The sequence below is a fragment of the Miscanthus floridulus genome, chromosome 8, assembly GCF_019320115.1.
Source record: "Miscanthus floridulus cultivar M001 chromosome 8, ASM1932011v1, whole genome shotgun sequence".
In the NCBI taxonomy this organism is placed as follows: Eukaryota; Viridiplantae; Streptophyta; class Magnoliopsida; order Poales; family Poaceae; genus Miscanthus; species Miscanthus floridulus.
This window is the reverse complement of record NC_089587.1, coordinates 163,741,188-163,758,550: the sequence shown is the minus strand read 5'-3', so window position 1 is coordinate 163,758,550 and position 17,363 is coordinate 163,741,188. Positions and strand designations below refer to the sequence as shown.

At 47.4% G+C, this 17,363-nt stretch overlaps 1 protein-coding gene across 1 annotated transcript; it reads left to right on the top strand.

Moving 5' to 3' along the window:
• The first annotated feature begins 15,756 nt into the window (after positions 1–15,756).
• Positions 15,757–17,000, top strand: LOC136473899 (bisdemethoxycurcumin synthase-like). Its single transcript, XM_066471531.1, has one exon. The coding sequence runs from the start codon at positions 15,801–15,803 to the stop codon at positions 16,998–17,000; it is 1,200 nt and encodes a 399-aa protein (XP_066327628.1). The 5' UTR covers positions 15,757–15,800.
• Positions 17,001–17,363: the final 363 nt, after the last annotated feature.

Here is a 17,363-nt window from a genome sequence, read left to right as displayed (position 1 = left end):
TTGCCGGCCACGACCGGGCAAGAAGGAGCGCGCACTGGGTCCGTGAGAAGATGGCGAACACGAGAAGGTGACTCAAGGGGATAGAGAAGGAACGTGGAAGCCCTTTCCATGGCGAGGTCAAGTGCGGCGGTGCCATGACCGACGGCGACGAAACCGCTCAAGGTGGCTTTACCTTGCTCAAACGGTGACCTTGCAGCGAGCACCGGGTGTCGGAGAGCGAGGCGGAGTGATGTGCGCGCGATTGTGGGCGATGGTGGACCACCGGCGGCCAATTTTGCTGGTGGAGCTGCGGTGGCGAGGGCGGCACGAGCAGAGCTCGGTGCGGGGCAAGGGAGAGATGCAGCGCGGGAGAGGAAAAATGGGGATTGCTGGGAGAAGCGGAGCTGCTGGGGCTTGAAAATAGGCGAGGTGCGTGCTCGTGGGGGCCACGGGACGCCACCCGGCATGCTCTTGCCACGCGGCGCGGCATGCCTGACGCGGTCGGATGCGTCCGCGCGCGGGGTGGGGGGGGGGGAAGACAGCGCGCGGGCGTGGGCTGGGCCGAGGCAAAGGCACGGGCGCGGTGAGGAGCGCTGGGCTAGCTTCGGCTGATGGGCCAGAAGTGAGGCGGCGGCCCGTTAAATGAGATAAACATTTTCCAATTCCATTTTCAATAATAATTTCAAAAGCATATTTTGTCAAAAGTTTGAATACAAACTTTGCTCCAAAAAATTGTGCTAAATAATTCTAGATGATTTACAATTATAGCCAAACATATTTTATTAGCCTAGCAAGCATAATTAGGGCAAAAATAACTCTAAACAAGTGTATGCAACATTCATGTTTCATGAGCATGTTTCATATGTTTCAAAGCATTGTTTCAGTTATTATTTACATGATTAGGCATGTATGATTATGATGCTTGATGATGCATAATATGCATGATTTGTAGTGCCTAAATTCTTGCATAACACCGGGGTGTTATAGCCCTCCCCCCTATAAAAAATCTCGTCCCGAGATTTGGGTTACGAACCATTTGTTATAAAAATCTTCATAAGCTTTTTGTAGATATTCTTCTGTTTCCCAAGTTGCATCCCCCTCATCATGATGATTCCACTGTATCTTGTATGTTTTCACCACACTATTCTGAGTAGCACGTTCTTTAGTGTCTAAAACACGGACCCGTTGCTCACGATACACCAAATTTGATTTGAGTTTGATGCCTCAAGGTTCTATTCTTTCCTCTGGAACACGCAAACACTTCTTGAGTTGTGATACATGGAAAACTGGGAAGACGGTACTCATTGTCTCAGGTAACTCTAACTTATAAGCTACTGGACCCCTTCTTTCCAAGATCTTGTATGGTCCTACGAATCTAGCGGCAAGCTTTCTTCAGACTCCAAACCGTTTCTTCTTTATTGGCGTGACCTTCAGATAAACATAGTCACCAACTTCAAACACAAGGGGTCTCCTTCTTCTATCTGCATAAATTTTCTGACGTGATTGGGCCGCCTTCATATTTTGTTGAATAATATGAACTTTCTTCTCGGCCTCTTCTACAAAGTCAATACAATAATACCTTCTTTCTCCTGGCTCGACCCAATTCAGTGGTGTTCTACATTTTCTGCCATACAAAGCTTCGAATGGAGCCATCTTGATGCTTTCTTGATAACTGTTATTGTAAGCAAACTCAGCTAAAGGTAACCATGACTTCCATAAACCCCTAGAAGACAACACACATGCTCTTAACATATCCTCTAGAACAGCATTAACTCGTTCAGTCTGACCATCTGTCTGAGGATGATAAGCGGTACTACGAATCAAACTAGTTCCCAAGCCTTTGTGCAAATGTTCCCAAAAGTGAGCCATGAACTATGACCCTCTATCAGATACTATAGTCTTTGGTATACCATGCAACCTCACAATTTCTGCAATATACTTCTCGGCATATTGAGGTGGTCGATAATCTGTCTTGACAGGTAAGAAATGAGCGGTCTTGGTAAGATGATCCACAATCACCCAAATCAAATCATGTCCCTTTTAAGTAGTGGGCAAACCCGAGATAAAATCCATACTTATATCATCCCACTTCCAACTAGGTACGGACAAAGGTTGCAACAAACTGGCAGGTTTCATATGAATAGCTTTCACTCTACAACACGTGTCACATCTGGCAACATAGGCTGTAACTTCTTTCTTCATCTTGGTCCACCAATAATGAGGTCTCAGTTCTTGATACATCTTACTACTTCCCGGATGGATAGATAGCTTAGAAAGGTGAGCTTCATCCATGAGTTTATTCTTAAGCTCTCAATCCTTGGGAACCACAAGACGGTCGTCAAACCACAACACGCCCTGTTCATCCACTCTAAAGTTCTTAGACGGCTCTTCTTTTATTTTCTCTTTGATGTGAAATATTCCCTTATCTATTTTCTGGCCTTCTATTATCTTACTCTCCAAAGAGCAACTAATCTGAATACTATGTAACATAGCAGGATGCATCAGATCGAACCCATCTTCAAGTAATGGTTGCACATTCAAGCAATGTGACTTTCTACTCAAAGCATCTGCCACTACATTGGCCTTTCCAGGATGATACTGCACATTCAAGTTGTAATCTTTGATCAATTCTAACCATCTTCGCTGTCTCATGTTCAGCTCTGGTTGGGTAAAGATGTACTTAATACTCTTGTGATCTGTGAAAATATTGCACACATTACCAAGTAGATAATGTCTCCAAATTTTTAGGACATACACAACTGCAGCAAGTTCAAGATCATGTGTCGGATAGTTGACCTCGTGCTTTCTCAACTGACGTGAGGCATAAGCAATGACTCTTCCTTCTTGCATAAGAACACAGCCTAATCCAATTTTCGATGCATCGCAAAACACATCAAATGGTTTCTCAATGTCCGGTTGTGCTAGAACAAGAGCAGTGGTCAATAGTTTCCGCAAGGTGTGGAAAGCTGCTTCACACTCCTCTGTCCACACGAACTTGTGATCTTTTTGTAGCAGACTTGTCAATGGCTTGGAAATCTTCGAGAAATCTGGTATGAAACGGCGATAGTAACCAGCTAATCCTAAGAAACTTCTAACCTCAGGAATTGTGGTCGGTGCCTTCCAATCCATAACCTCTTGCACCTTACTTGGATCGACTAAAACTCCATTTTCTGACAGAATGTGACCAAGGAAAGGAACTTTCTTCAACCAAAATTTGCACTTGCTAAACTTAGCATACAGCTTATGATCTCTAAGTCTGGTCAAGACAATTCTCAGATGCTCTTCATGATCCTTCTCGTTCTCGGAGTACACCAGAATGTCATCAATGAACACAACCACAAACTTATCTAATTCTGGCATGAAAACTGTATTCATCAAAAACATAAAGTATGCAGGAGCATTTGTCAAGCCAAAGGATATGACAAGATACTCATACAACCCGTATCTGGTGGAAAATGCGGTTTTCGGTATATCTTGTGGCCTAATCTTGATCTGATGGTAACCGGATCTCAAATCTATCTTGGAGAACACCTTAGCCTTGGCTAACTGGTCAAACAGAACATCAATATGAGGCAAGGGATACTTATTCTTGATGGTTACAACATTAAGTGGCCTATAATCCACGCACATTCTCAACATGCCCTCTTTCTTCTTCTTCACAAACAAGGCGGGACATCCCCATTCAGACTTGCTTGGCCGGATAAACCCCTTTTTCGATAACTCTTCTAGTTGCTTCTTTAGCTCAACTAATTCATCCGGAGGCATCCGATAGGGTCTCCTTGAAATCGAAGCTGTTCTGGGGATTAACTCAATTCTAAACTCAATATCCCTATCTGGCGGAAGACCAGGTAGCTCATCTGGGAATACATCCGGAAACTCACACACTACCGGAATCTGATGAATAGGAATAACTTCACTAGCACATGTCACACTTATAAGGTCCATTCTCCGAGGCAATGGTACTTGGAAAGTACCCTCACCCTGGGGATCCTTAAGGGTAAGTACCTGACTTCCTGTATCTATAACTGCTCTCCAATCCTTCATCCAATTCATCCCTATAATGACATCCAGAACTAGTCCAGGCATAACTATCAAGTTCACTCGAAACTTTCTGCTACCTAATTCAAGGGTTGCCCCTCGAACCATCTGATTGGTCAAAACATCAACCCCCGCTGAACTTATATGATAACCATAACCCAATTCTGTGCATAGTTGTTCATGTTTTTGTGCAAATGCTTGACTCATAAAAAGAATGCAATGATCCAGAATCAAATAGAACAACTGTAGGGTGTTGGTTGACAGGAAACTTACCAGTGGTTATGGGCTCTCCCTCAGGAATCTCATCCACAGTCATACTATGCACCCGAGTAGTATAGGTCTGCTGCTTCTTCTTGGGCGGATAAGGACAGAACCTTGAGAAGTGGCCGGGTTGATCACAATTGTAGCAGGGTCCCCTTACTATACCAGTAGATCCCACAGCTCCCTTAGAACTGCCCTATACCACAGTTGCGGCTGCCTTGTTGGACTGCACTGCCATCTTGTAAGACTTCTATGGTCCCCTAAAATTCTAACCTCTCTGCTGTGGTGGCCTGAACCTAGCACCAGGTGCAGATGGACGATAGGGAGGACGACCTCCCGCAGGTGCTCTTGCTTGGGACGGACCACCTTCTAGTGCTCTCTTGCGAGTCTTGGCTGTGGTACTAGCGTTGTTGTTCTTTTCCTGCTTCAGACAATCACTGATAAAGTCATTGAATCTGGCGTGGGTGTTGGTACCCACATGCTTCATCATCTTTGGATTGAGTTCTCTCTTGAAACTGGCGATTCTCTTAGCATCGGTGTCAACCATGTCGGGAGCATAACGGCACAAGTTGTTGAAAGCATGCAAATATTGCGTCATGGTTTTGGTGCCCTGATTCAATGCCAAGAACTCTCCCAACTTCATCTCGGTCAGCCTGGGTGGAATATAAACTCCACGGAAGGCCTTAGTGAACTCTCTCCACGTAATCTGAGCATTTGGAGGGAAGGTGGTGCGATGGTGCTTCCACCACATTCCCGCTGGCCCTTGGAACTGATGTGCAGCATACTCAGTTTTTAGTACCTCAGTCAGCCTCAACACACGGAATTTATCTTCCATAGTGTTGATCCATTCTTCAGCATCGAGTGGTTCTGTTGCTTCCTTGAATATTGGCGGCCTGGTGTCCATAAAATCCTTGAAGTTGCTGTACTGATTCACCCCATTGCCACTACCCTGATTGTTACCATGTTGAACATTGTTGGCAATGGTACGCAGAAAATCCTCCATGTTCTTCTGGGATTGTTCCGTGTTGCGCTGACTCCTGAGCAACTGTGCGAAGAACACCTCTGGGGTGAGCGGGGGAGGAGGTGGCAAATGCGGTTCATGATGGGGCTCATTGTTGTTGACGTTGTTTCCACCACTACCACCTGTCCCAGCGCCATTACCACCTGTCTCAGCGGCCTCATAAGTGGTATGGCTAGTATTTGTCATCTGCATATTTCAGCAACAAGTAATGATTGAGTGAAGCTATAATAATTGTGAGTGAATGAAAAATTATGCCGTACTGAATTTACTGGAGAGAATAAGTTCATACAATAAAACAGAGGCACAATAATCGCATCCCAGTTAAAACAACATCACTAATTAAATTACTTCAAATGCAAACATCACGTCCATACAACCGAATTGCCAGCATACCTACACTGGACTTTTATGCGTTCAGATATCGCATTACTAGCCAAGTTCCAATCACATGCCAAGTCTCATAAGTTCAAAACAAGTTACATTAGGTTACATGCCGACAAAAGAAAGGTCATCGCGATAGGACCTAAACACTAGCACAAGGCAACTAGCCTACTCCTCGGGGACGTCGTCGGGGTCGGAGATGTCATCATCGCCCCCAGGTGAAACTATAGGCTCGTCCTCATCGTCGTCGTCGATGTCCATGCCAGCGGCGTCTAGAGGAGCATATGGGCCAACCCCATTGTAGAGCATGTGAAACTCCTCATGCTGGTTGACGTTGTACTCCTCTAGCTCATCGACCCTCTGTAGCAGAAGGTCCCTCTCGTTCTAGGCTTCATTCCTTTCCTAAACCAAATGTCCAATCATGCGGTCTGCATTGTTGTTGGCCTGAGTCAACGTATGCACCCGCTGCATAGCTCTATCACCTCTCTCTACCGCCTAGTCCTGCTGTAAGCTCATATCAGCCAACTGCTCCTGCAAACTAGCTATAGCATGTGTCTGCTTCTTCTTCTGCTTTCTTACCTTGAGCTTATCATCACCATGCAAGCTAGTCAAAGTCCAGTAGGTACACTCAAGACCCTGATACGCTCTGATAGCGGCAAACATAGCACTCATAGCATGGTTGTCGCTAGCCTATCCCTCAGATGGATCTCTGACCAAAGCACTTCCCTGAGGCTGAACCCAAATAGCATCACGAGAATCATCCCTAGGAAAGGTGCCAGCTAGAGCTGCTGCAAGCTCACTAGGAAATCTGCTCATGATGTCCCTGATGACACGGAAAGCTGCTCCCTCTGCACCCTCAATAGGAGTGCGACCCTCAAACCCCAAGGGCCAACCATCCCACTCTGGAGCATCACCAAGAGCAGGAACTGTGATCTCTACCACTGCAAGTCCATCCTCTGCTAACTGGCTCTCATTCCAAGAGTACACCGGCTCTTGACTCTCTAGGTATCCCACATCATGGAGCACTCTCCAAAGCAAGGTCGGCATGCCAAACTCGCTCAAGATGGTGTACGTGGTGCGGTGCTCCCTCAGGGCCAATTGACGTCGAGGTGCTCTTCCTCCGGTGGACTTACGAGCAGTCTGCTTCGTGCGGGCCATCTGTAGCAAAAAAATTTTATTACCCCGTGAGAACATATTTTAGGTGATACAACTTTTATCAAAATGAGATAATCAATTTATAAGGGGAGGAATGCATGACATGAATGAAATGCACAAGTAATATGATGTATGTACGTGTCGTACGTTCTCACAAACTTATGAAATAAATAATTTCTAGCGATGAATTCGGTGGCATACAAACGATCTCTCAAATACGTATCTAATACGTTCTACACAATAACGTTGTTATGTACCTGCAGAAGATTCATTTTAGCCCAATTCCCAATGAATGCATAAAAGCAGTAAATTTTATCTACACGCTCTACACGAATCCCCAAATACGCGTACAACGGTAGTAACTACCCGAACCATCGTCCTATTGACGGCATCGCCTCAACGGACAGAATACCCACACATGAGATACCTTTGTAAAACATGCGTAGAACATGTAATTACTCCAGCATCATATAAGCATTCACCCTAGATCGGCGGTGTATCCGATCATGCTCTCACAACTCACACTTACCGAGGCGTAGAGGCAAATGATCCATACACTACCACTCAAACAAGTGGCACTCATACAATAGCACGCCGTATGAGCAACGAACGAGAAATATGATGCAAGAACCCCAAGTCAGTACTTAATTAAGCCACCTAGAGTCCTTAACTGGGCATAAAGGATATGACCACTGGCACACTTTTTAGTTTGGAACTCATGTTTTTCAAACGCCTTTTTGTTTTAAATACACTTGTGAACAGTAACACGCTAAACCATGCTATGATACCAGCTGTAACAGAACCGACCAATTATACAAAATTAAGTAAGAAAATCACCCGCCAGAGTAGACGATTTAGCAAACTTAAGCCCGTATAACCCGGTAGTCCATGAAATCATGAAGGATTTCAAACCAACTCACATACCGGCTAAGATCGTAATAAGTTTAGCGGTCACCATCACATATTACATAAAAGTTCGCATCACAGGTACATCGGAGTTTAAACATAGTTATTACAACCCCAGTTCAAATAGAAGTAGCGGAAGCCATTTGTTCAAAACCACACACACTCACATGGAGTTCAAGTACAGTGCCAGCTGATGATCATCTCCAACAAAAGCATTAGACGAGACGTAAGGAATGACCATGCCCATGGTCCTAAGCATCACCCATCGCAGGATAAAGGCAGTTGATACAGTAGCCGTAATACATCTGCCCATCTGCAACAAGTGGGAACAAAACCCTGAGTACGAGAAGGTACTCAGCTAGACTTACCCGACATAATCAAAAATAAAGTGACACCAAGGATTATGAAGGGCTTTATAGTAGGGTAGATGACTCATTTGCAAAAAGGCATTTTTAGCATTTCAAGAACCTTGCCAAAAGCATTATTGTCAAGTTAATTATTATTAACCTGTCGACTACATTTGCACCTATACTAGAGCAAGCATGTGATTAAGCAAATAATGATAACCAATGATCATTAACAACTTCCATAATGTCATATCCATTATAACTATCCAAGTGTTCCATCAACATTACTACGATAAAGTAACTCAAGTCAAGTGTTCACTATCCAGTGAACGATGGCAATTCGAATCGATTATTAACCAGCTGGTAATTTATTCCTTACACAAACCTCACTCACCCACTAAAGTGAGGTATCGGTCACCGAGTCAACTATCCAGGAAAAATCTCGAGTTTGCCAGGAACCACATGTACCCGGGGGCCGACCGACTACCTTTCGGTCTTATCATCGCGCCCCCGTGTCCTACCACACCTGCTCCGGTACAGTGCGCTGCGGGCAATCCACTCGGCCCGAATAAGCTCCCAGCTTCGCGGTCGAAAGGTACGTTATTTGGCTAGCTAAATGTAAGGCATGCGTTCAACATGACCCGAGGCCCAACAACGGTCGGTCCTTAATCGACACAGACGGAAAGCACTATAGTCCAAAACCCTGTGAGTCTCCGTCCAGTCTCAACTTCAAATTAACACTTAGTTATACCATGACTACATAGTTATCCGAGCAGATCCAGGTAACCACCTATAGCTTGCAGGTGACAGTAAATCACCCGACTTCTACCGGTCTAAGCCAGCTAAGCATTGACTCGACTGCGGATACCAGGGTAACAGGGATATAGTATAACAAAGGTAAACAAGGTATAATGCAGCAACGGTTGCAAACAACTCCTGAACGTAATGCATCAATTAAAGTAAAGCATTAATTAATAATCGCAAACCGAGGAGAAAAATGCTCCAGGGCTTGCCTCTCTCGAAGGAGCTCGGGCGGTGATCGGGGCACTCTGGAAGTTCCTCAACGTCCTCCTCGTCTGCTTCGGTCACTTCTTGCGGCTGCACCTCGAGCTGCTCCTCGGGCTCCTCGGGTACGACGACCGGGCTCTCGATTTGCGATCCTGTATGATGCAGGTGCGTAAGTGCTTATGCAAAAGGTGCATCGGATGAAATGAACACAATGAATATGCTTGCATGCAAGGTAGATGATCATGATTCGCTTTAATGGGGAGAGTATAATACAAATCTCATACAAGGTAGTCAACATCATCCAAGAACATGTACTACAAGCACATGTCATCTACTGCATTCTCTTCTACTACTAATATGCTAAGTCAACACATCTCATTAAATGCTTCAAAGATACACCAAAGCTTCACTAATTTCTTAATCATGCATAAAGCAACATTTGATTAACCCCTAATTAATAATAGGTTTGAATAGCAACATCTATTTTTATAGCATGGAAAAATCTTAGAAAATTACCATAGCACAGTACTACCCTAAGTAGTCTACCATCAAATTTTTATGGCATTTGGATAAGTGGAATAGCCTACACAAAAATGACAAGCTTGGACCTAAATATGAGCATGAAAATACTTTGTATTATGAAAAGTATCAAACAATAGATTTAGTATTTTTCCTAGGTTCTAAATAGTAAATAATCACTGTACAAAAATTATCACATGCATGTTTTATACAAATTTTGCTCTCTAGCAAAAATAACAAAAATCAGCCATTAAAGGCACTTGAACTACACCTCATAATTTTTCTACAGGACATGCATGGAATATATTTTTCCTAGAAAGTACATTACACAAGAAGAGTAACAAACTTGGAATCATATTTTCTGATCTTTCTATGATTTATTATGCCTTTCTCAAGAAAATAGCAATTTCAATGATTAAATAAAACTCCATAGAAAAGTGTCACCAAATTGATATGCAATATTTTTAAACCCTAGATCTAGTCATGAGGATCACAACAAAATTTATTTCACCATTTTTGGAGCAAAAATGAGTACACAAACATTTTCCAAAGTATTTCTCTTCCCAAATAATAAAAGAAAATCCAAAAACATCTTTCCTATTACTACTGGGCCGGCCCACGAGATCGACTGGCCCACGGTCGCTTTCGGCCTGAGTAACCGAGCAGAGGGAAAGGAGCGACGGCCTGACTCGGGGCTCCGGCCCAAGGCCGACCGGGCCCAGCAAAGGGCCGAGGGGAGACGGCCACGCTACGCCGGCGTTCCAGGCGCCATGGCAGCGCAGCAGCTGCCAGCGGGTCGATGGCCGTTGCCGGCCACGATCGGGCAAGAAGGAGCGCGCACTAGGTCCACGAGAAGATGGCGAACACGAGAAGGTGACTCAAGGGGATAGAGAAGGAACGTGGAAGCCCTTTCCACGGCGAGGTCAAGTGCGGCGGCGCCATGACCGACGGCGACGAAACCGCTCAAGGTGGCTTTACCTTGCTCAAACGGTGACACTGCAGCGAGCACCGGGTGTTGGAGAGCGAGGCGGAGTGATGTGTGCGCGATTGTGGGTGACGGTGGACCACCGGCGACCAATTTCGCCGGCGGAGCTGCGGTGGCGAGGGCGGCGCGAGCAGAGCTCGGTGCGGGGCAAGGGAGAGATGCAGCGCAGGAGAGGAAAAATGGAGATTGCTGGGAGAAGCGGAGCTCCTGGGGCTTGAAAATAGGCGAGGCACGTGCTCGCGGGGGCCACGGGACGCCACCCGGCCGGCGTCGCCAGCATGCTCTCGCCACGCGGCGCGGCATGCCTGACGCGGTCGGATGCGTCCGTGCGCGGGGGGGGGGGGGGGCGAGAAGACAGCGCGTGGGCGTGGGCTGGGCCGTGGCGAGCGAGCTGGGCCGAGGCGAAGGCACGGGCGCGGTGAGGAGCGCTGGGCCAGCTTCGGCTGATGGGCCAGAAGTGAGGCGGCGGCCTGTTAAATGAGATAAACATTTTCCAATTCCATTTTCAATAATAATTTCAAAAGCATATTTTGTCAAAAGTTTGAATACAAACTTTGCTCCAAAAATTGTGCTAAATAATTCTAGATGATTTACAATTATAGCCAAACATGTTTTTTAGCCTAGCAAGCATAATTAGGGCAAAAATAACTCTAAACAAGTGTATGCAACATTCATGTTTCACGAGCATGTTTCATATGTTTCAAAACATTGTTTCAGTTATTATTTACATGATTAGGCATGTATGATTATGATGCTTGATGATGCATAATATGCATGATTTGCAGTGCCTAAATGCTTGCATAACACCGGGGTGTTACAACGATAACCTCCTCCGGGCGCTCTTCAACGCGGACCTCCCTTGTGGGGACCTCAATCTCGGCTTGTGGAAGGTCCTGGCCGTCGCAGCGCTCTCCTTCGATGGTGTGCCCGCGCTGCTTGGGTACCTCGTCCAAGTAGCAAGGTGACATTTGCACAACGCTTGTTACAAGTTTATGTTTCAAGTGTTTTATATGTTTCATCAGAATATTTATGTTGTAAAAGTAGAACGTGATGTTGCACATGTTGCAATGGCTATACACGTATGTTTCAAGTGTATGTTTCAAATATTTCATCTGTTTTTTTAGACGTACGTTGCAAGTGTTTCATCTGGATGTTGCATATATTTCACACGTATGTTGCAAGTATTTTATCTTGATGTTGCATATATTTGCAATGGTTTTCAAGAGTTTTCAAGTGTTTTGCAAGTGTTTCATATGCATGTTGCAAGTGTTTCATCTGTTTCGTACGTATGTTGCAAGTGCTTCGTCTGAATATTTTAAAAGTAGATCGAGATGTTACACATGTTGCAATGTGACCCACTCTGCCACAACCGCTTGCTACAGCTGCTTGGGCGTCGTGCATGCGCGTGGGGGAGTGGAGGGATGGAGCGCTGCTCGACAGCGGGTGCGGGAAAGCGGAGGGCGATGATGGTAGGGGCGCAGACAGTCCCCACGTGGCATGCGAGTGTGGCAAGCGGAGGGAGCTCGAGTGTCCGGACAGAGGCGCAAAGTGGGGGCACAGTTTCATGGGAGCAGCATTCGCCAGCGTCAGGAGCAAAAACGGACCGTAGCCACGGGAGTTCGGACGTTCGGGCGCTGTGTTGGTTTTCATCCTATATCTTTGTTACGAAAAGTTTTTAAAACATTTTTGGACACCAATTAGTATGTTTTGGGATTTTTTTTAGATTTGTCTAGATATTTTCATTTTCTTAGAAATAATTATAATTTTTGAAAGTTTCTAGATAGATTTTCACAATCTCTAAATATTTTATTTGGGTTTGTGGTGTTCCAATAAATCTCTAGGATTTTTCTCATATTTTGTAGAGGTTCAAAAAAATTCTCTTGTCTTTTTTAAAAAATCTTATCAAATATTTATCGTATTTTTCAACAAAAAAGATGAAACCGTCTTAAAAACCACTTCTAACATATGGACATGAGTTAATTTAAATGCTTTTGAGAGTTAAAGATGTAAAATGATTGATTTTTAGGTTCGATGAGGAAAATATAGTTTAGAGAGGTAAAAATGACTTTTTATATTGGAAAACTTGTTCTTTGCTAACTGTCGGGGATCTAATACCGGGGTACCCAATGAGGTAGCACTAATGACCATCGAATGTTGACGCTTCCAGTCAGACAAAGAGCACTACTACGCTTCTTGCTCGAACGACGGAAGACTGGTTCTGCCTCGCTCGACGTCCGAGGGCAGGCTCCGCCCCGCCCGACCCCCCGAGGGCTGGCCTCCGCCTTGCCCAATGACTAAGGGCTGGCTCCGTCTCGCCCGACGTCCGAGGGCGGGCTCCGCCTCGCTCGACCCCCGAGGGCTGGCCTCCGCCTCGCTCGACGGCTAAGGGCTGGCTCCGCCTCGCCCGACGTCTGAGGGCAGGCTCCGCCCCGCCCGACCCCTGAGGGCTGGCCTCCGCCTCGCCCAACGGCTAAGGGCTGGCTCTGCCTCGCCCGACGTCCGAGGGCAGGCTCTGCCCCGCCCGACCCCTGAGGGCTGGCCTCTGCCTCGCCCGACGGCTAAGGGGCTGGCCCCGTCTCTCCCGACGTCTAAGGGCAGGCTCCGCCTCGCCCGACGACCGAGGGCGGTCTCCGCCTCGCCCGATGATTGAACCCTGCTCCTTTATGATGATAAGCACAGGGTACGACTGGACATTCGAGTCAAACGCAGTACCTAGGACCATGCCCTGCATGCCTGCAGAAAGGTACCGTCAGGATATGATGGGACGGGCGCTTTAGGTCCTTTCCGACGTAATAGTGCCCGAATAGCGTTGTAGACGCCGAGTTTTGTCCCACAGTGTAGTAGGCGCCGCCTTCAGTCCTCGGGCGCGGATACTAACACAGGCATACGACAGCCATTATGGTCAAAGACAGAAATCACATCATCTACGGTGACGGACGTATGGTCACTTCCCCTGTTACTCCCCGAGGGGTCACAGCTCTGCTCTCCGGCGCACCGCACCGTCCGCCGACGTAGGATGGGACGCACCCACTTGCTAAATGAGGCCAGGGCATGGCCTACGAGGATCAGCGAACACACCACCTCTGACACGGCCTGCCGTGTTAAGCAGGGCAGGCACAGGGAAAAAAGGAAGACCCGGCTCCCTCAAAGGACCTTCTATACCTTCGGTATTTTCCTTTTTCTCCGATCTGTAACCCCTGCTCCCCCCTTGGTCTATAAAAGAGAGGGCAGGGCTCCCCACTAGAGGGACCGACTTTTGACGGATCAGTTCAACATACACAACACATCACGCATACGGCCCAGCAGCGACCGAGCTCTTGACATCCCTTTCGACCATTCCATCAGAGACCTAGGACCTCTCCCTCTCTCGACCGTTTGTACCCCCCTACTACGAACCTTTTCTGGTACTAATAATACGAGCGGCAGCAGACTGGACGTAGAGACATTCAGCCCGAACTAGTATAAACCTCGTGTCCTTTAGTGCACCATCCGAGCCTAACACGCAACAATCATAAATTTACTAGCCGGTGTTGGTTCGAAACACCGACACTAACTGTATTGATCTGGTATGTATTTGATGGGATCCACACAGCCAAACCCATAGGATGGTAAGACGTGGGTGGTTCGAACGAAAGTTGCTGAAACTTTATCCGACTAGCATGGTAGCGACAACAAAACGCTTGGTTAACAACTTTTAATATTATACAAGAGCCTCAGATCAGTAGGAACAATAGATGGAGTAACTTCCTGCTACACAAATTTGGAATTAACCTAGATTTACGCTATGTCTTGTCTAGAAACCAAAACGATTTATAATTTGGAATCGAGAGAGTAATCAACAATTGATCCAAAAGGAGAGTAGTCAACAACCATATTGTCCTAAACCATGTATATACACTGGTGAATGCTTACCAGATATGCTACACACATCTAAGCTATGTACTGCAGAGAACACCGCCTATTGACCAATTACTTCATTCACTAGCGGTGGCCATATCGTGGCAACCCCACCACCACCGCAATCAAAACCCGAAGCCGGCTGCATGTTTGTACTTTGTACAGACCTTCTCATGAATAATGAATAATGAATAATGAATAATATACCAGCTGAAACCAGCTTAGTTGCAACAGAATTGGACCAGTAACCTCACATAAAAGTTGGGTGGGAATGTGGGATACGTCCTTCTCCGTGACCCCCAGGCCACCAACCCTATAGACACCAGAAAATCTCATTGTTTCAAACACAGGGAACTAACGTGAACAAGGTCTCAACAGCCATTTTAATTTCTTACAGTATGTTGAAAAAATTCGCAGTCTCGCTTCTAATAATTTTATTTATCACGGTAGCTAAATACTTGTAGCTGGTGTCGTTGTTAACGCTCTACTTCTTCCATTTGTAAATAATATGAAGTTTTGGACATTTATATGCATGCATGATCCCCAATATGTATATAAATTTGACCATAGCTTTTTATATTATTTATTTATGAACATGATAGGTTCGCAATTTGTAAAATTATATGCACTACGAAAATACTTTTCACTACACAGTACATCATGTTTCTGTATGATCAACTTTAAGTAAGGGCATGTTTGTGACTTTTACGCTTCACATTTTTTTCAGCTAAATAGATGCGGCGCCACAAACCTTGCTCTAGAAAAAAAAAAGTTGTGATTGAGAGAGTACGGTGCTCTAGAAACTTTAGATTTTTGTGAAACTGCCTCAGCATAGAGTTTATAAAGCAAAGTTGGTGCAGCATGCAGTTTCAAAGAGACCCTAAATAACTTAACTCCTTCGCATGCATATGCATGGTTGTTGACTCCTTGGCATACATATGAATGGTCGTTGACCGGTTCAAGTCAGTCCCCAGCAGCTCGGCGGCAGCCAGTTACATACCACTGTCCACTGGTATAGCCTATAGGAATCCACAAGCACGCATGTCCTTTGTCTGCGGAACGCTGCGAACTGAACGAGATCACCACGCACGTCGTACAATGGTACTGCTATAAATAGAACGCACCTCCTGCTAGCTTCTCCAAACCACGCAAACCATCGATCCCTCTCTAGCTAGCTAGTCCATCTCATACTTGCTGCTCTCAGCTAACTAAGCTACCTAGCTAGAGCCCAGCCCCCAGGAGCGAGCGGGAGAGCTAGCTAACAGCTAGTCGGTGTGTCGTCGTCGACTCGACGTCGTCGTCCATGGGGAGCCCACCGGCCACCGTCCACGAGATGAGGCGTGCGCAGCGCGCGGATGGGCCGGCCGCCGTGCTCGGCATCGGCACGGCGAACCCGCCGACGTGCTTAGCCCAGGACGAGTACCCTGACTACTACTTCCGCGTCACCAACAGCGAGCACCTCACCGACCTCAAGGGCAAGCTCACCAGGATCTGCAACAAGTCCGGCATCAGGCAGCGCTTCATCCACCTCAACGAGGAGCTGCTCGCCGCCAACCCGGACTTCACCGACCGCACGCGGCCGTCCCTGGACGCGCGCGTGGACATCGCCTCCGCCGCCGTCCCGGAGCTGGCCGCGACGGCCGCGGCCAAGGCCATCGCCGAGTGGGGCCGCCCCGCCACCGACATCACCCACCTCGTCTTCAGCACCTACTCCGGCGCGCGCGCCCCGAGCGCCGACCGCCGCCTCGCGTCCCTGCTGGGCCTCCGCCCCACGGTGTCCCGCACCATCCTCAACCTCCACGGCTGCTACGGCGGCGGCCGGTCGCTCCAGCTCGCCAAGGAGCTCGCGGAGAACAACCGCGGCGCGCGCGTCCTCGTTGCCTGCTCCGAGATCACGCTCATCGCCTTCTACGGGCCCCAAGGAGGCTGCGCCGACAACATCCTCGGCCAGGCTCTGTTCGGCGACGGCGCCGGCGCCGTCATCGTCGGCGCCGACCCCGTCGCGCCCGTCGAGCGCCCGCTGTTCGAGATGGCCTTCGCCTCGCAGACCACGATACCGGAGACCGAGGACGCCATCTCCATGCAGATCAACAAAGGTGGCATGGAGTACCACATCTCCAACCAGGTGCCTCGTCTGCTGGGGTGCAACGTGGAGCGCTGCCTTATCGACGCGTTTCGCGCGCTCGGCGTCAGCGCCGCGTGGAACGACCTTTTCTGGGCGATCCACCCCGGCGGCCGTGCCATCCTGGACCACATCGAGGGAGTGCTCGGGCTGGACGACGGCAAGCTGGCGGCGAGTCGCCACGTGCTCAGCGAGTTTGGCAACATGAGTGGCACCACGGTGATCTTCGTGCTCGATGAGTTGCGCCGCCGTCGCACAGTGATGGCCAAGCAGGGAGGGGAGGAGCCGGAGTGGGGAGTGATGATGGCTTTTGGACCGGGAATCACAATCGAGACCATGGTGCTCCACGCCCCTAGCAACCTCGACCTGGAGGGAAATTAACAATTTAAACATCAACCAAAAGGACTACATCTTCTATATAAACATCAACCAAAAGGACTAACTTTTATATAAACCCGGTACATAGGTTGCCCTAGCTAAAATAAGGAGCATCTCCAAGAGTTTCTAAAACACTCTCCTAATCTAAATTTTTTAGCAAAATTAAGAAAAACAGGTGTCCAACAGTTGCTAAAATCAACTCCTAATCTTTTAGCACTTCTAAAAACCGAGTCCTTTGCGCGTAAAGATACGCGCAGTTGCGCTCGCGTGGATCCTGCCGCGACTAGGTGAACCGTGCGTACGTGCCGGCGTGCCGGCGTGCCGCCCTTCTCGCCGACTCAGTCGAGGAAGAACCCTTCGCCGAAC

Coding starts and splice junctions, on each gene's coding strand:
- LOC136473899 (XM_066471531.1), top strand. CDS start 15,801: ATGGGGAGCCCACCGGCCACCGTCCACGAGATGAGGCGTGCGCAGCGC.